Below are 20,297 nucleotides of genomic sequence, written 5' to 3' on the forward strand. Positions count from 1 at the left end.
AGTTACTCTGAAGTGTAAGTACTGGAGGAGGTGCGTTGGACATGAGGAAATTGGCAAGATTACTCCACAGCACTAGGTGGAAAGTTGATAGTTAGGGATGCTGCTCATAAGGAGGCAGCAATAAGTGTCCTTAATGAACTTTTTGGAGAATGGCAGGAGAGTAGAAAGATTAAGAAATAGTGAAGAGTTGGGTTGGGATTTCAAAGAGCAGAGAACTCATGAGGCGAGAAATGATAACACGGGGAGGTATTTAAAAGAAGAAGAAAGACAAAGATGTGATAGTTTAGGTCCAGTTTAGTCACAGCCAAATGTGCCTACAAAAGGACCTAGGCTATACAGGCAATTAGCAATTATTAGTAAATGGGGAAGAGGGAGGCCAGCATTCAAGTCAAAAGCTTTGTGATAGGATTAAGTTGATATAGTCAACTATATCAGAGTCAACGTGAGGCACCAAACTATTGTCTAAATAATGGACAGACTTTGTAGGGAATCCAGAAACTATCTGAAGGGTATAGGAATTGCAGGATAGAGAGGAATTTCTGTGGTAGTTTGTAGAATAGGTCGTACAGCTGAAAAACAATATGAACTGGAGGTTACCACAACATCCAGAGCTGTGAAGAAATATACTTTGGACTATGAAACCCAAACCAGGAACCAGATTGTGGATTATGCTCCAAAACTAACATAACAACCACATGATCTGAAAGGAACAATAGCAGAGGAGAAAGAACTGCAAGCTGATCAAATTTATCTTAAAATATAAATTAACAGGGCAGCATATCCTAGGCACAGAAGCTGCCGTAGTCCACTGCAGAATTATAGTCTTGATCTTTGGAGAGGTCCAGAACTTTGGAAGCCAAAAGAGAAAAGATACAGTGCTTGCTGAGGAAAACCCAGAAAAGGCATGGTATGTGCATCGGCAGTATCACCTTAAACTATACTATACAATATAGAAGAATTAGGTCAATCAGTCCATTAAAATTGCTCAACCATTTCATCATGGTGGATATATATCTCAACCCAATCTTCTGCCTTCTCCCCGTAACCATTGATCCCGTTACTAATCAAGAATCTATCTCTATCTTCAATACACTCAAATGATTTAGCCTCCACAACTTTCTGCAGCAGTAAGTTCCAAAGATTCACCACATTTTGGCTGAAGCAATTTCTCCTTATCTCAGTTTTAAAGGGTTGTCCTTCAATCTGAGGCTGTGCTCTTGGGTCCTAGTCTCTCCTACTAGTGGAAACATCTCCATGTCCATTCTATCCAGGTCTTTCAGCATTCTCCCCCTATCTTTCTAAAGTTGTGTCTTGGATACTATTCCTAAGCAACATGTTCCGTTTAGAATGACTAACAAAAGCTGCCACAGTCCCAATGGACCACAGGATGACTGGTGATCAATTTAACTTGAAGGTCACCACAATTTAGACGAGGTTGAGAAAGAGAGGCTTTCATGGTGACCTCAGCCAATAAGGAAATTGAATTTATGCTGTGGGCATCAATCTGCATTGCATGCCAACTGTCTAGCCAACTAAACTAACCAATCTCTAGTTTAGATACAGCCTTGAAGAAGAACCAATAGCTGAGTACCAAAATGAAAAGGTGCCAACCAAACCTTCCATTCCAATTTACTTTTCATATTGTTGAACAGGATACCAAAGGAGTATAGCAGCCTCTTAGAATTACATCTGGAAAGACATTTGCATAGAACCAAAAATTCTGCTTGGCATATAATTGTGTACAGAAGAGAAAATGAGGTCTGCAGATGCTGGAGATCAGAGATGGAAATGTGTTGCTGGAGATGTGTTTCCACAAGGGATGAACTCTGATTTCACCAGTTTCCTCATTTCCCCTCCCCCCAGCCTGTCTCAGTCAAATCCATCAAATTCAGCACCGCCTCCCTAACCTGCAATCTTCTTCCCGACCTCTCCGCCCCCACCCCAATCTGTCCTATCACCCTCACCTTGACCTTTTTCCACCTATCACATTTCCACCCCCCCACCTCCAAGTCCCTCCTCCCTATCTTTTATCTTAGCCTGCTGGACAAACTTTCCTCATTCCTGAAGAAGGGCTAATGCCCGAAACGTCGATTCTCCTGTTCCCTAGATGCTGCCTGACCTGCTGCGCTTCTCCAGCAACACATTTCCATATAATTGTGTACATCCATCTGACTGGTCCATGTGCCATAACTAAAGTCAGAGCCTGGTGGAGAAGGGTATCACCAGAAGCAATCAGCTTCTTAATACAGTTTCAGTCTTTTTCTAATTAAGAAGAAGTTCTATCTAATGCAGCAGGAGATGTTAAGTACATCCAATTCCAACACTTCCCTTAAGCATCAATAACAGTCTTACCCTCTGCCAGCACTCGTCGTCAACCTGCAAAATACTCCAAACACAGCTCTTTGCTGTGCTCTACCTCTGAGATGACAGAACCACACAGTGAGGTTAAAAGTTGAATTGAAAGAAGGTCCAGAATATCAAACCAATTATTTCAGGCAACTCAGATGACGTGGTGCTTTACCAGGTGAAAGCATTATATCATGTAAAAAATATAAAAGTCAAAAATCTAATGAAAACATTCATTCAAAAGTTGACTATTTTATGCTGCTAATCTCAACCATACTAAAACAAGGGTCAAGTAACAGCCTCTAAACACAGTGATTTTGGTACTTTTTGTTTCCATATATTAAACATTCATACTTTTATATTACCATTGTTATCGTTGAAGTTTGACATAAAAAGTGTTATTTTTGAAAGATTAATTGGAAGTGGACAGGAAGTTCTGAAAACATTTCTACAAATCTGCTGTGGTATTACTTAAGGTTGAAAGTTGAAAGCCTCAATAATAGGGTGGTTTCACGAAACAATATAATCAGGGACACTGACTGACCACTTTGTGACCTGTGAAAGAGGTGTAGGTTTTGCACAACTGGAATGGGATCCTACTGTCTTGCTGTAATTTGAAAGACAGCAAAGGTCAGAAAGCATTGGAAAGGAATGCTGGAATTTGAGGTTCCAGGAACACTGAAGTGAATTCTAGAAACTAAGGACACTGAAAACAATTGTGAGGATCAGAAAGTGTTGGATTAGGTAGGTGTCTAGATCTTGGACAACTGGGTCTTGATTCATTCTAGAATCTGCAGTCAACAAAATGTGATTTAATAATTTATCAACATTAAAGTGGATCCTGACAACGGAATAGGAAGACATCAGGGTGGAGGAAGAGTCTAGAAAATGTTCATAATCCATCAACAGCAAGTTTCCGTCATTGGTATGATTGGATATTGTGGCATTATTGGGTATTGTTAGGTTCTACCAGCACAGTACTGGAGAAAGCATGGTCCAAAACCCTGTGGCAGAAATATTAAGAGCAAATATAACCTAAACAGTTCTTTGCAACTCATACACCAATACACTGTTATTATTCAGTGCATTCATGTCCATCACTTGATCCTTCAGAAATTCCTCTCCCTAATGCTTTGCCCAGTGTCACGTGATGTTATCCTTAAATTACTACTTTAAAGAAATAAGAGATAAATATTCTGCTTTTCAAATCTGATATGAGATTAGTGGCTGTGAATGGGCAATTTCCCATTAATTGGATCTGGTATATGATTACAATAGAGATAAGCATATTGCCAAAGTTGGCAGAAGTCAGGATGAACTCTGAAGGAACAAATAGCTTCTGGGTGTTTAAAAAGTTAAATGGCGAATAAAGCAAATATTACAATGAGGAATTATGTTTAACAGATTTCAGGGATATTTGTTTCAGTCAATTTGAAATACTTATCCAAAGGCTTTTCAAGAAACCTCTTTCAATCACATCACACTTTTGCCACTTGTATAATTCATAGCAGAGGTTTAGCATAGCTTAGTCACTTGTCTACTCTAAATGCTGTGGAAGGCTCTAAAATGGAGTTTAGAAGGAGGAAAATACAATCAATCAATTGTGACAGTACAATTGCTGCTATTACCAAATTAAGACCATATGTGATAAATCCCAAAGGCTGATTATTCTGAAAGCAAAACCAAATAATCATTCACTTCTGACCTACCTTCTTTATCTCTGAGACTTAAAGTAATAAATTTACTGACAAACAGCAACATGAAAACTGCCCATCCACACACAGCCAGCAGCAAGCATCGGTGCCGCATGTTTTCAGACATAAGCCATCACTTGTGTGTTCTCTGCAAACATTAAAAAAATAATAATTACAAAATATTCCATGTCCTAATCTACAGTTTTGGAAGCAAAGGTAAGTTACAAAATATTCAGATCTACATTTAGGCATGATGCAGATCAAATTCTTTAATAGTTTTCCAATCTAATCAATTCAAAATTGTTTCAGTGGTGAAAGAAACGTTATTGATGATTAGTTGTGATTTAAAACAGTTTATCCCCAAAACAGTGATAATTACATTTTCTTTACCTTGGAACATTTCATTACATTAAATAGAGGTTGCTGTCTTTGCTTTCATTTTGTACTTTAATTAAATTTAGCTTACCAGATTATACATCAATTCACAGGTTTCAGAGAATGAAACCAGTGGGAAACAAGGCCATCTAAACTATTAAACTTGTCATCAAAAATGCACCTTTTATGCTTAGGATAACATAGATTGATTCCATGAAATTGTTTGGTAGATTATTTCAAATACCATTATTGATATCTGTAATAATTTCATTAATTTTCACTTTGTTTCAATTTTAGCGAGCTTTCAAGAACTAATTTGGATTTACTTTGTCCATCCCATTCAACATTTGAATTAATTTCTTGAGGTTAAATGCTTTGTCCAGACTCCTAAGTTCAAGAAAGATTCTCCAGAACTTGCTGATTTGTATTCCTTTCATACTTGGTTTTGGTCCTGATAATTCTTCAAGAAGAACACGATGGTTGAAATCAAACATAGTGTTCTTCATTATTGCCTGATCAACAGTTACAAAACTTCACCACAATTTCTCCAGATTTATTTTCTAATGATCTGGCTAGAAGGTCTCGAACTTTATCATGGCCTGTAATGCTTCTTTATATTGTCTTAAAATTATAAAAGTGATTTGTCTACTATTATTTCCAGACTGCTTTCCAATTTATTTTTAGTGATTCAATGATATTTATAATAAAGCTAGTTCCATTTTTAACATAATATTTTATATTAATCTGTGGTCATTTTAATTTTTCATTCGTTAGTCTAATTGCAGTATGTCTTTGATTTCAGTGTTCATTTTATTGACTTGAATTTGAAACAATCAAATTCAAAGAACAATTTTTGTGGTTCTTTACTCAATACTTACCCATTTGTTTGACAGTACATTCTTCATCAACACCCTATTGTGATTTTTAACCAGGTTGTTTTTCTTATTCTTCCTAGATTCTTGTGGTTTCTAATTTAATTGTTATTTTTGGAACATTGCTCAAAGCTGAGCGTTCAATTCACCAGGTCATAGCGAGTTCCTGTATCCTTTACCTATCTAATCCTCAACCTCCAGAGGAGGACTGAATAAATACCTTACCCTTCAGTATACAGAAAAACTAATTAACTGGTTTGTAAACAAGATAACAATTATGCCCAGAACTGCACTGACAGTTCAACTGAACAACCAAAATATGGAATAAAATATGGCTCAAGAAAATGTTGCTAAAATGTGGTATAATTACTTCAAGAATCTGAATAATACAAATTACTATGGAAAAGGGAAACATTTCCAATGTACGTAAGCAAAGTGTAATTGTAAGAAGGAGCATGTGACCTGCTTTGTAGATCAGTGGAGAAATACAATACATATATAGGGAAACGAGGGAGACTATACTGAAAAGTTTGCACAAAAGAGACTGATGGCAGTGCCAGAAATTTGGAGACATCACTGAAGGGAAAAGGATTAAACTTTGAATCAGCAAAAGCTCATTGAAAACGTCAAGGGAATATTTATAAACTTCTTTCTATGACAATTTACTTCAAATCCTATGAGTATTCTTAAACTGGCAAGACTTTAAACATAGCAGATTGGAATTTACTATGAAGTTTTCTAAAAGCTGATCATCCTAGTTCTCATTGTTCCATTTCCTCCATAAATTATTTTCAAATGATGTCATTGTGCTTTGATCTTTATAGTTACTTACCCTTGAAATCCATCACCTTTGCAATTTGATACTAAGTTGAGAATAATAGCAAAAAATTTACAAGTTGTGCTTAAAAAATTGCTTTACTACAGATGCATTAAAGATCTTCATGGGCAGCACGGTGGTTAGCACTGCTGCCTCACAGCGCCAGAGACCCGGGTTGAATTCCCGCCTCAGGCGACTGACTGTGTGGAGTTTGCACATTCTCCCGTGTCTGCATGGGTTTCCTCCGGGTGCTCCGGTTTCCTCCCACAGTCCAAAAATGTGCAGGTGAGGTGAACTGGCCATACTAAATTGCCCGTAGTGTTAGGTGAAGGGATAAATATAGGGGAATGGGCCTGGGTGGGTTGCGCTTCGGCGATGTGGACTTGTTGGGCCGAAGGGCCTGTTTCCACACTGTAAGTAATCGAATCTAATCTTGTAGTCAGTGGTACCACTTGTACTGGTCTAGAAGGCGGACTTCAAGTCATATTTAATGTTAATTGACACCAGTGTTGTACTGAGAAAGTGTAACTGACTCAGATGAGAATAAGAGTCAAACTATCAGCACTTACCATTATAATGGGCAGAATCTGACAGCAGACTTAAACATGGAAACTTATAAGTTGCTATCAGAGATACGCACTTCCTCTGGAGGGTGTGCTCTTGACATCCTCACCAATAGGTTCATCAATGAAGTCATTGGAATTGTGAGATCTTACTGTATCTGACTGCAAGTTGTGCAATAAAAGGAGCTTTAAAAAGTGAAAGTCGGTATAGTCATAATTTTGTTGGGGTTTAGCAATGTACTAAATATGGCTGAACAACGTTTCCAATCCTGAAAAATATATTTTACTCGTGTAAAATCCCATTCCCTTCAATGGAACATTATTGTGGGAGCTTGTTTCTTAAATACTGAAGATATTTCCTTATTATTCTATCTTTCATTTATCTCTGATTAATTGGAATTAAGTACTATTGCATATTTTTACTTCTTATGCATTAGTCAAACCAAAATTATATTTCATGCTTTATACTTGCTTATTTGGACGCGCTGCATCTCAATGTGGATACTTCAATTTAATTGGTGTGCAGCAGTCACAGATCTTAGTTGAAGGTACTGTGCTGAAAAAGTTACCACATCAGAGGAAATGTTCACTGACAAGATAGCAGGAATTCTGTGGGCCACTGTCAGCAAGTTGAACAGGGAACATAATTCCTTTACTGCTGAGAGCCATTGCTGATGGTTCCATATTTTAGGGAAAGAGTTTTTGAGATATCAAACATTCTACTCAAAGACACGCATAGGAATTTTCTTGGCTACCTGGTCAAAATTACTCCTCAATCATTACCATCAAATAGATACCCTCGCTGCTACAAACATTTGCTATGTACTAACTGATCATCACATTGTTGCTTTGTAGATCAATCCCCACACTTTGAGTAATTAATTGGCTGCAAAATGCCTTGAACCATGCTAAGAACCGGATAGTGCTCTATAAATGCAAGTCTTGCTTTGCTGCCCTTAAATGCAATTTTCCCACCCTGTGTCAAGTCACTTTCATTGTATCTATTTTGCATCATATGAGCATGGTAATATTTCAAAGTTGGGCGACAAAAAAAAATACACTTGCAATGAATTTATGACTTGCTTTGGAGGCAATTAGATGTTGAAATGACTCCAATGTATAATAGCATGAATTTATGTGAAATGTCTGTTGAAAGAATGAGCAAACTACTGACATCACACTTCTATTAGAATGCCTGTAATAGAAACTTGTAATAGAACCCACCTATATTTATATACTCTGGAAGGACTGTAAACAATTGTTACAACATGGAGGCGAACCCCTCTGTTAATTAAACCAAACATCCAGAAAAGTTCACCTCACCTCGTAATCTGTTAAAACATGAGTGACAGAGAACTCCCAGATTCCACTATTTAAAGAAAATAACATTAATTTATTTTTAACTCTAAAAGTGAACATTAAACAACAACTATTCACAATTCTAAGCCCCCCTTTCTCTTAACTGCTTACTATCTGCCTCCACCTCTATAATCATCTACTGTTCCAGTAAGACACTCATTAAAATTACATCAACTTAATTTCAAAACAACACAGTTGCTTGTATTCTTCTGTGTCATTACTCTTCCAGCTAAGAATCTCCCTGGGTCATCATCTTTCTTTTTAACTGCAAGAATGTTTCACATGAAAAGGTACTATTGATAGTCAGTGTTTTCTAATTTCTTTCAGAGCAAGATATTAGATGGGCACTTAGCTCTCCATGAGTTTCTCTCTCTCTATGGCAGTTGTTCTCTGACCAATTTTCAAAACGTCTGCATTTTACATCCCCCATCACAGGACTGTCTCATTGGCTTATGTTGGCAAGACAATAAATTCAAAATTCATTAGGTTTTAGTATGCCGAGGCATAATTTAAACTTGAAGAGTATGGTGCTAGAAAAGCACAACCAGTCAGGCAGCATCTGAGGAGCAGGAGAATCAATGTTTCAGGCACAAGCCCTTCATCAACATTGATTCTCCTGCTGCTCGGATGCTGTCTGACCGGTTGTGCTTTTCTACCACCACACTCTTTGACTCTGATCTCCAGCACCTGGAGTCCTCACTTTCTCCTAGCATAATTTAAACTGACTGGTTAAATCTGAATTGTTGTCAAACCAGCAACTAAAACTCAGTTTTCCATTTCACAGCCAAATGTTACATATTTTCAATTTTCCAGTATACTCTGGGACTGTCATCTAGTCATATACATAGATGTTTGCAATTTCTCAGTTCAGAACAGCATTCTTTCTGTCTTAAAAGGTATATAAACTTCTCTCTTAAACTTCATAACACAATGGTTAAATCATAAACTAAGGGTGGTAATGGTATTGTGGTAATGTTATTGGGGGAGGAATCAGAGGTCCAGACTAATGTTCTGGGAACATTAATTAATTATTAATGTGCAATATAAAGGCAATTTCAGTAATGATGTCATGAAACTACCATTGAACGTTGTAAGAACGCCCATCTGATTCATTGAATTCCTTTACGGAAGGACTCCTAACCAAAAGCAATGTAACTGACTCTTAAGTGCTCTCTGAAATGACCAAGCATACTACTCAGTTCAAAGATAATTCAAAAGAGGCAAAAAATGCCGTCTTTGCCAGCAATCCCCCCTATCCCATGAAAAAGAGAAAAGAAACTTGAGTAATACAAGTTAGAAACTTATAGTTTAAACTTTCAAAGGTTAAACTGTGTAGCCAAATACATTAGAAGCATTCGACAGTTTTATAACAGTAGATGGCAATTAAGCAATTAACAACAGTAAGACATTTCATGAGTATTACCATTATGAAAGACAGTGGATTCGAGCAAGTATGTGTAAGAGACAAGGCAGCTACCTTCTGTAAGAAGTGAAAAATAATTTGCATTTGTACAGTATCTTTCACTGTGCCCCACTTGCTTTATAGTGATTAAGTTCTTTGTACTGTAGTCATTCACACTGTAGCAAGCATATACAGCCAATGTGCACATAGCAAGCAACCACAAATATAATTAAGACCAGAATCTGTTATTGTGATAAAAGCAAAGTACTGCAAATACTGTAAATCTGAAATAAAAACAGAAAGTCTTGGTGAAACTCAGCAGGTCTGGTAGTTTATGTGGAGGGAGAAAAAAGAAACATTTCGAGTCAAATACGACTCTTCTTTAGAAATGTTTTTGTGATGTCAGTTGACAGATAAGTATCATTCAGGCCAAAGAACTTACAAGATTATTAATAAATGAGGCCACAGACTAACCTTTCACTTGAAAGTTGGCATCTCTTGCAGTGCAGTGCTCCCTCAAAATGCTTGGTATGTCAGTATATATTACATTCTCAAATTTCTCCAGCGGGAAATGAACACACATCTTCTAACATAGAAGCTGGAGTATTACCGCTGAGCTGAGTGGATGGTCTACAGTACCTCCTTCTAAAGTGCTCTAGTCAAATATATCAGTTACCAAACCAATTTATTCCACTGAACATCAAAAACACCTGTATCGTAATAACAGAGACCTGTGGTCCAGAACAAACCAAAGTGCAAGCTATGATAATTGCCATAACACTGGCATTCACCCAAAAATGCAGGAAATTCAGGAGTGCCTTGTCCTGAAAAATCAAATCTGGCCAATTACCAGCTTTTCAACCTACTTCTAGTCATCAAAAAAAGCAATCAAACAACACTTAAGCTGCACTTAGATTGGCTAAGAAATAGTTGGTAGCAGTCTTGCACATTGTTCAGCTCTATTTGTATTCCCCCAGATAATGAAACAGTCCATACCATGTAGACGACAGACAGCACAGATGGATTCCTGGACTATATCCCAAACTTGGGCAAAGAAACGTAAGTGCTATACAAGAGGGCATTTTTTTTTGTGGGGCACAAAATTGATCAGAAAGCCAACTGACCAGCCAGCTGAATGGCATTGCTACAACAGCAGATCAGAGATTGGAAATCCTAAAAAAAAGGCCTACATTCTGTTCATCACCTAAAACGTAAGCCATGTGATGGAAATGTCCCATTTGCCTAGATGGACACATCTGCAAAAAGACTCAAGAAATTTTCCTGAAAAGACCACAACGTTTTATTTTTCTTTATTTTGGATTGCAAACCACAATGAGGAAAAGGTACTGCTCTAAACCAAGGGCTGTAGAAGTTGTTGCATATTTAAAACAAGTTACTAGAACTCTGTGAGTTGGATTTAACTGTTACTTTGCTCAAGCAGCAGGAAAAGATGTCTTACAGCAGGTGGAAACCAAGAGCAGCACCAGCCATTCCTAAAAACGAGGTGTTGATGGATTAGCTTGAACAATAAATGCTGCTACATTCAGTCATGAATGGTGATCCGTAATCTACTGACAACAACAGCATCTACCTTTCAATGTGGAAAATTCCTCAGGTATGTTCTATTTAACAAATAGAAGGACAACCCAACCCAGCCAATTAGTGACCTGGCCTGCTCTTCATCATCAACAACATTACAGAAGGGGGTCATTGACAGTGTTCTCAAGATGCAGCTCCTGAGGCAGAACCCACTCACTGGCGCATACTTTGGAGTCTGCCAGGACTAGTCACTTCCTGATATCATTCCAGTCTTAGTTAAAACATGAACAAAAGAAATGAACTTCAAGGATGAGGTGACAGTGTCATTAAGGCAGCACTTCACCAAATGTAGCATCAAGGAGCCCTAGCTAAACTAGAGTCAGTGAGATAAAACAAAGAACTGTAAATGCTGGAGATCTGAAACAGTATCATTGACACTGCCAGACCTGCTGAGTTTCTCCAGTAATTATTGTTTGTGTCCATTTTAGAGTCAATGAGAATTGAGGGAAAGTTCTCTGCTGGCTAGAGTCATATCTAGCACATACCCAAATGGCTGTGGTAATAGCAAGTCAATCTTCTCAGACTCCAGATATCAGTCCCAGGAATTCCTCAGGGTAGAGTCCTAGGCCCAACTATCTTCAGCTGCTTCCTAGGCCTAGGCCCAACTGCTTCATCAATGATCTTCTCACCATCGCAAGGTCAGAAGTGGAGATAATCACTGAAGATTGCATAATGTTCAAAACTATTTGTGATCCAGTGTCAGAAATGCAGAAAAAAAAAGACAGAATTGATCACATATTGTTGCAGCACACTTTTAGAATCACTTATGATGGAAGTATAAGGAGATAGCATGTACTTTAGAAGCAATAAGTGAAGCAAGGCAGAAACAAATTTAAAATAATACTATAGCTTATTATATAACAGTGGGTTGAAATTTGAAAGTGAAATGTTTATTTAAATTGTGAGATGGACTTAATAATCATAACTCATTCCCCTCAAATGTACAAGAGTGTGAGGGTAGATAGTTAACACTATAATCAAAATGTACATGCTTTTAAATATTCTACTAATTTTTACTGTCACGTCTAATGGAACAAGGCTTAACATTTCACCCATGTTCTTGAATGTACATCTATCTATTAAACGTGGAAACAATAATACCTTTTAATAAAATGATTCATATTAAAATTAAGTTTTCAAATAAATATATATTTCATAAAACTGACACTCTGTACCAATCACAGATTGAAAACCTTTGAATATACATTTACAGTATTATTGAGCAAACTCTCGGGTCTTTTTTAATTCAAGTGAATATATTAGAATTGCAGGCAAATAATAAACTTTGTTAATTTTTTTGTTATGATAAGTGTTAACAAATATATATACACAAAGGCAGGAGAAAACAAGTCTACAATATTGTAAATGCAACTTATCCATGATTAACACACATTATTTCTAAAAACTTTATGTTTAAAATTTAGCCTATTTCAGGTGAAATGACATTTGTTTGTGCTGTTCATCCATTATTGATTTATACAACAATATAAGACTTCCTTATGTAAACACCTCTGGTGATGTCGCCCATGAAATCACCGATGATCCCATGACCACACCCACTCCAGAGACAGTCTCCACCCCCACTCCCAACTCCACCTCGACACCAGGTCCTCTCCGCCAGACCTGTCAGAGTTTTATCTTCCCCGCAGACCTCCCCCTCACTGAGGATGAACGGTCAGTTCTCAGTATAGGTCTCACCTTCATCCCACTATGCTCCCAGGTCAACAAATTTTACACGCATTGTGACATCAAACTCTTCCTCCGCTGCCTCCACTCTCACTTTTCCCATCGAGACTCCCATTCACCTGCCAAAGACACTTTCTCCCACCTCCAACATATGCCATCCACTTGGAGACCCCATCCTGGTCTGTTACCCGCCTTCGACCTCTTCATCTCCAACTGTTGCCGTGACATTGGCCACCTCAAATTGCCCACCCTTCTCACCAACTCCAACCTCTCACCCTCGAAAAGTGCAGCCTCCACTCCCTCTGCTCCAACCATAACCTCGCCATTAAACCAACGGACGGAGAGGATGGGGGCGCTATGGTAGTTTGGCGCACCAAAGACCACACTGCTGAAGCCAGGCGCCAACTCACGGACACCTCTTCCTACTGCCCCCTCGAACACGACCTCACTTCCCATCACCAAACCATCATCTCCCAGACCATCCACAATCTCATCACTTCAGGGGATTTCCCTTCCACAGCGTCCAAACTCATAGTCCTCGAATCCCGGACTGGCCGGTTCTACCTCTTACCCAAAATCCATAAACCTGACTGCCCCGGTTGAACCATCATCTCCACCTGCTCCTGCCCCACCAAAGTTATCTCCTCATATCTTGACACTGTCCTGTCCCCCTTGGTTCAGGAACTCCCCACATACATCTGGTACACCACTCACACCCTCCATCTCTTCCATGTCTTGTTTCTCCGGCTCCCAATGCCTCATCTTCTCCATGGACATCCAGTCCCCCACCCCATCTGTGTTCAGCAGAGATCATTCCCTCTGCAACTCTGTCATTAGGTCAATGCACCTCACCAGTCCACCTCCACTCTCAGCTTCTTCCCTTGCTGCCGCAAAAGGTGTAAAACCCGCGCCCACACCTCTCCCCTCACTTCCGTCCCCTCACTTCCGTTTCACACCCAGCAGAGATTTTCCTGCACAGCAAAACACCTCATCCACTGTGTCATTACTGTCGATGTGCTTTCCTCTACATTGGCAAGACAGGATACCAACTCGCGGAACATTTCAGGGAACATTTCTGGGACACATGCACCAAACAACCCCACCACCCTGCAGCCGACCACTTCAGCTCCCCCTCCTACTCCACCAAGGACATGTAAGTCCTGGGCCTCCTTCACCACCAAATCCAAGCCACCTGACAACTGGAGGAAGATCTTCGCCTTGGGACCCTCCAACCACACGGCATTAACATCGACTTCACCAGTTTCCTTATCTCCCCTCCCCCACCCTATCCCAGATCCAACCCAGCACTGGCCTCTTGAACTGTCCAACCTGTCCATCTTCCTTCCCACCTATCTGTTCCATGCTCCCCTCTGACCTAACACTATCACCCCCCCATGTGCATCTACCAATAGCCTTCCTAGCTACCTTCCCTCCACTCCTACCCTCCTATTTATCTCTCAGCCACCATCCCCCCCCCAACGTTCCTGTTAAAGGGAATATGCCTGAAACATCAATTCTCCTGCTCTTCAGATGCTGCCTGACCTGCTGAACTTTTCTAGTGCCACACATTTCAACTGTTATGTAAATATCAGCCTTGTAATTACACACAATCAGATAGCTGAACCAAATCAGCCTGTCTATCTTTGTATTTACAACACAGTAAAATTAAGTTGTTAAATCATTCCAATGATTCCTAACCAGAGTTTTGAATAACCAATCCCATACTTTTCAAACCATTAATATCCAGACACTGGTTTTGTATTATAAACAAAAGACTTAACTGTTTACTACAACCACAATAACTTTAGCAGAGAGATGATTAGTCAACATGGTAATCTAAGTCCTGTAATGCCTAAACCTTAAACCAAACTCATTTGTTTTCAGTCCCCATTCACACAAAAGGTATTAAGAGATAAGTGAAAGAAAACAACAAAACTGATCAGATTAATTAAATGGTTTTCATGATGCTTTGTTTCACAGCATAGATGTGGGGTTGTCCTTCTGTAACCACTAATCAGGATCACCTTCTCAGTATACCCAGGCAAAGGTAGCAATACTTCCAACTCAGCTTTCTACTCTTTGGGCTTCCAGAAGCTGGTGTCAGAGATTAGGCAGGGAGCTTTCAAATCTTCATGCTGTGTTGTCAGCAGCAAAGCTCATTTCCCCAGAAAACACAGTTTTTTAAAAAAACTTCAATTCTGGTTTTGACCTGAGATGCTGATAGTCTTTCCCTGAGGCCTCAATTACCATATAAAACCATCTCTTCCAGACTTGCTGGAACCAATTCTCATGAATTGACTTAGTTAATAGCCAAGTGATATTTCTTTAAACATAGTACTCTTGTTTAGTCTGTTCTTTTCCTTTTACCACAAGCTGTCCCTAAGTCCACATCAGTTTCAGCTCATATTTCCCAGTTCTCAGCTCCAAAGCAAAATTGATAAAAGAATAAAAGCAAAAATACTGAAAAATCATCAAGGGGCCTAAAAGCCTCAATTCATTGGAAACACTTCATAGCTGGTTTGGAAGGCTGTGGACACGAATTTCACTTCCAAGACTTAGGTTAGAATGCTAAGCTGGCACTCAATTCAGGAATGAGGGAATGCCACACTGTCTCAAGTATAGGCTTTCAATTAAGATATTAAAACAAGATGGGCAAAGATTCCAATAACAACGTGTATTTACATATCTTAAACAAAATAAAAAGTTTCCAAGTTACCATACAGAAGCTAGTGCATGTTCAAGCTTCTGTATTTTCTGCCTGATGGAAGAGGCTGTAGATTATTATCAAGTTGTGATGTTGGCAACCTTTCTGTCGCAGCGAGTTGAGTAAATGAAGTCTAAAGATGAAAGGCTGGCTTCTGTGATGGTCTGGGCTGTGCACACCACCTTGTGTAGTTTCTTACGGTCCAGGGCAGAGAAGTTGCCATACCAGGCCAATATGCACCCAGAAGAAAGTGAGGACTCCAGATGCTGGAGATCAGACTCGAGAGTGTGGTGCTGGGAAAGCACAGCAGGTCATGCAGCATCCGATGAGGAGAATCGACTTTTTGGGCATAAGCCCTTCTTCAGGAATTATGCATCCTGACAGTATGCTTTCAAAAGGTGCACCTGTATAAGTTTGTGAGGGTCCTGGTGGACATGCCAAATTTCCTGAGCCGCCAGAGGAAGAAGACCTGTTGTGCCTTCTTGACCGTCGCATCTACATGTGAAATCCAGAACAGATTGTCGTTTATCATCACTTCGAGGAACTTAATATTCTCCACCCTCTCAACCTCAGTTCTGCTGATATAGATGGGGGCATGTTCTGTTCCTTTCTTTCTGAAGTCAATGATCAGTTCTTTAGGTTTGCTGACACAGAGAGAGGTTGTTTTCACTGCACCACATCGCCAAGCCCTCTATCTCCCTTTTGTATTTTGATTCATCATTGTTAGATATCCGTCCTAATATGGTGGGTGTCATCACCAACTTGTAGATGGTGATCATTTGGAATTTGTCAACACAGTTGTGGGTGTCCAGGGAGTACAGTAGTGGGTTGAGGACGTATCAGTGTTGAGTGTTATGGGGGAGGTGCAGTTACCGATCTTCCCTGATTGCAGTCTGTGAGTCAGAAAGCTGAGGATCCAGTTACAGAAGGCAGAGCCAAAACCAAGGTCACTGAGTTTGAGATTAGTCTGGATGGGATAATGGTGTTGAAGATGGAGCTGCAGTCAATGAGCAGGAGTCTGATGTGGGTTTCCATGTTGTCCAGATGTTCTAGGCATGGAAGGACTAGGGATATGGTACCTGCTGTGGACCTGTTACATCAGTAGGCAAATTGTAGGGGATCAAGGCAGGCTGAGAGTCTAGAGTTGATTGGACTATGACCAGCCTCTCAAAGTACTTCATAATTATGGAGGCCAGAGCCACTGGGCGGTAGTCATTAAGGCACTTTGCACTTGCTTTCTTAGGTACGGGGATGATGTTGGTCTTCTTGAAGCAGTTGGGGACGTTGGCTTATAGGAGAGACAGGTTGAAGATATCGGTGAATTCCTCTGCCCGCTGGTCCGCACAGGATCTGAGTGCTCGGTCGGGGACACCATCCGGGCACATCGCTTTCCTTGGGTTGACTCCCAGGAAGACCAATCTGACGTCTGCAGCGGTAACTGGAGGAACAGGTGTTCCTGGGGTTGTTGAGGCAGGCATCACCACACCACTGGCATTCTGCTCAGACCGAGCATAGAAAGCACTGAGCATATCAGAGAGGGATGTGTCTCCCCTGTTTATAGAGAAGTAATGTTATTAACTTTACTGGTAGTTTTTCTTCAGATTAAAAATATGTTAATTGTAAAGTAATAAACTTGTCACTTAAAACAAATTGTTTCTCACTCTGCTGTTTTCTGCTACTCCCACGTGGAGATCTTGTGTCATAGTATATCACACTTAGCTGTCTTTGTCATCTTCTCACATCCACCATAACGCTTCTGCAACCGCGATGTGACATCCTTCATCCAAGTACAGATAGGCCGACCCCTCTTTCTGCTACCATCTACTTTGACCTCTTGCAAAAATCTCCATACCTTTTCAGTTCTAATCAAATTGCTGAAATACAGACATTTTCTTTCCTGCATGGCACTTGAATTCTCTTGGCCCTCGTAGTTTCAAGTACCTCTTTACTTGTCTTATAGTCTACATGGAGTTTCTCAGCATCACATTTAAAAGGCCTCTATTTTCTTCCTAAGATTTTAACATATTGTCTGGGTTTCTAAGTCAGAAAGTGAAATGAATTTAGCGTCTTATGAATGTCTTCCCTGTTACAAACTTTATTGCAGTTAACACATTCAACTTCACAAAATTACTTTCTATCTATCCCTCTTCTAACTTTGGCATTACATCTACCACCTGCCTGTTATCACTTGTCCAATTGTGGAGAGGTAGTAGTTGGTAGCATGCATGGTTCAAAATACCCCATGAGGTAACCTCATTAGAAGCATTGTGAGAGGAAGGTGAAAAGCAAAGGAATGAGAAAAGCTGCAACTTGGAAGGTTGAGAAGAAAAGTGCAGTTGGATAGTCTGCGCTGTATTGTTCTATGTTCTATGAGAGTGTGGTGCTGGAAAAGCCCAGCAGGTCAGGCAGCATCTGAGGAGCAGGAGAATCGATATTTCGGGCTCAGCTGTGCTTTTCCAGATGAAGGGCCTATGCCTGAAACGTCAATTCCCCTACTCCTCGGATGCTGCCTGACCTGCTGTGCTTTTCTAGCTCCACACTCTTGACTCTCTACTCTGATCTGCACTCCTCACTTTCTCCCCCAAGAACCTAGTATATTTCAATGTGCTCAGAGGAAACACTGTTCTGACCACTTACTTATTTTCATGTGCTATTTTTTAAATCTAAATAGACCTGTGCAACTTGTGCTCTCCCTGGCCGATCCAAGTCCATCAATCTATTATCACTTTGGCTCGTTATTATAACTCAGTTCCTCTTTATCACCCCTAGACTGTCTTCTATTAAGCATGCCTCCTTTCACTTTTCCACTGTCAAGTACATTGCTCTCGGTCCGAACCCTGCAGCACTGCCCTGTGCCCCCTGATCTTTTTACATTCTTGCCATTGGCTCAGGCTTGATCCCCTGTTAAATAAGCCGAAATTTTTCCGTACCTTTCCGAAACGATAAGTAACTTAATTAAAATAGTACTGAAAATAAAAAGCTCCCAAAAATTCAATAGTACAAACAATTGATAAAGATGCTGCTGTAAATTAGAAAACTTGTCCACAATGTACAGATCATACTCAGGATTTAAAATGTCAGAATAGCTTGGATTAAATGGCTGGATTGTAATCGCTCCCATGTAAACATCATTTCGGATACAATAACGGTTTACTTACCACCCTCTGTAACGGAAACATGCGATGATACCAAATTCGTCCGTTGCCTGCCAGCCAGCTCCCACGATGAAATGTTGCCGCTCCATTAACTTGGAGCAGGCTCTCCGCCCAGAACAGCGTTGCCGCCCTCGGTCTGCCCTCCAAGCTGCGCACAAAAGTATCAGGAACCGGAGCAAAATCCGGGCTCCTCCTTCAGTCAGGTCTAGGCCCGGATCGCCTCACCAGACGCCGAGCAGTCCTATCCTGGGCCCTTTTCACTAGCACACAGCCCGCCTACAGCAACACCAAAAAACCGGGCCAAAAACCGTACTCCAGCTGGCCGCCCATGACAACCACCACAACAACAACTGGACCGGGGACTTCAGCGCCAAGGTCCTCCCAGTGGACGCAGCCCGGCACTGCAGTGCCAAGGTCCTCCCAGGGCTCACAGCCCGGCACTGCAGCGCTAAGGTCCTCCAGGTAGACGCAGCCCGATACTGCAGCACCAAGGTGCTCTTGCTGTGCACAGTTTAGCGCTATGATAGTAAATTCCTCCTTCTGGAAGGCAGTGGGCCATTGCAGATCTTGGACCTCTCTCGTGGGAAAATGATTTGGGGATACCAGTGTTGGACTGGGGTGTAAAAAGTTAAAAATCACACAACACCAGGTTATAGTTCAACAGTTTTAATTGGAAGCAATAGCTTTCAGAGCACTGCGCCTTCACAATCACCTGATGAAGGAGGAGTGCTTCGAAAGCTAGTGCTTCCAATTAAACCTGTTGGACTATAACCTGGTGTGTGACTTTTAACCTCGTGGGAAAAGATAGGCACCACAGAAACGAGGTTCTTCTGGCGTTCATTGGCTGTACAACAGATCCAGGGTCCACCTGATGGAGAGAATCTAGCAGTGCAACTCCAGCATCCTAATACTGTAGACGCAGTTAGGCAACACAGATCCTGGCTCTCTGCCTTTATTCCTGATGAAGGGCTTTTGCCCGAAACGTCGATTTTGAAGCTTTTCGGATGCTGCCTGAATTGCTGTGCTCTTCCAGCACCACTGATCCAGAATCTGGTTTCCAGCATCTGCAGTCATTGTTTTTACCACAGATCCTGGGTCTGTTGATGCAGTCAGTTCACCACTGCAGTGTCAAGGTGCACCTAATGAACACACAGTCTGTCACTGTATCACTATAACAAGGCAATTGATTTGGTGTACATAGACATACAAAAGGGCAATAAACTATGGATGCTGGAAATCTGAACCAAAACAGAAATTGCTGGAGAAAGTCATAGGGTGAAGTCATCACCATACATTCTAATCTTTGCCTAGCCACAGCCAGTTCTGAAGAAGTGTCACTGGACCTGAAATGCTAGCCCTGCTTCTGTCCATAGATGTTGCCAGATGTGCTGAGTTTCTCCAGCAATTTCTGTGTTTGATTTAGACATACAAAGGGTTGGAGTACAGGCTTGTCTACAAAGTTGAAGCACAACACAATTTCAGAACTGAGGAGGTATGGATACAAAAACAGAAATTGCTGGAAAAGCTCCACAGGTTTAACAGGATTCTTGAAGAGAACATCAACATTAGTAGGGGTGGCATGGTGGTTCAGTGATTAGCGCTGCTGCCTTACAGTGCCAGAGACCTGGGTTCAATTCCTGCCTTGCACCGCTGTCTGCATGGAGTTTGCACGTTCCCCCTGTGTCTGTGGGTTTCTGCCAGGTGCTCCAGTTTCCTTATGGGTGG

The 20,297-nt window shown here is 40.6% G+C and overlaps 1 protein-coding gene across 3 annotated transcripts in view; it reads right to left on the reverse strand.

Annotated features, from left to right (window-relative positions):
• Positions 1-18,907, reverse strand: part of chst10 (carbohydrate sulfotransferase 10) — a 64,812-nt gene extending 45,905 nt beyond the window's left edge. The window contains exons 1-3 of one of the 3 annotated variants that reach the window (XM_087988091.1): positions 18,576-18,907; positions 11,513-11,709; positions 4,056-4,188 (exon numbers count right to left, since the gene is read on the reverse strand). In XM_087988091.1, the coding sequence (XP_087844217.1) occupies positions 4,056-4,167 (112 nt within the window). In that variant the 5' untranslated portion in view covers positions 4,168-4,188; positions 11,513-11,709; positions 18,576-18,907. The remainder of the gene's footprint in view (positions 1-4,055; positions 4,189-11,512; positions 11,710-18,575) is intronic. The other 2 variants (XM_043691694.2, XM_043691697.2) reach the window with 2 other exon arrangements.
• Between the last annotated feature and the right edge of the window lie 1,390 nt (positions 18,908-20,297).

This window comes from Chiloscyllium plagiosum, unplaced genomic scaffold (genome assembly GCF_037043375.1).
Source record: "Chiloscyllium plagiosum isolate Xiang-an unplaced genomic scaffold, Cpla_swu_hap1 HiC_scaffold_6, whole genome shotgun sequence".
NCBI classification, from domain to species: Eukaryota; Metazoa; Chordata; class Chondrichthyes; order Orectolobiformes; family Hemiscylliidae; genus Chiloscyllium; species Chiloscyllium plagiosum.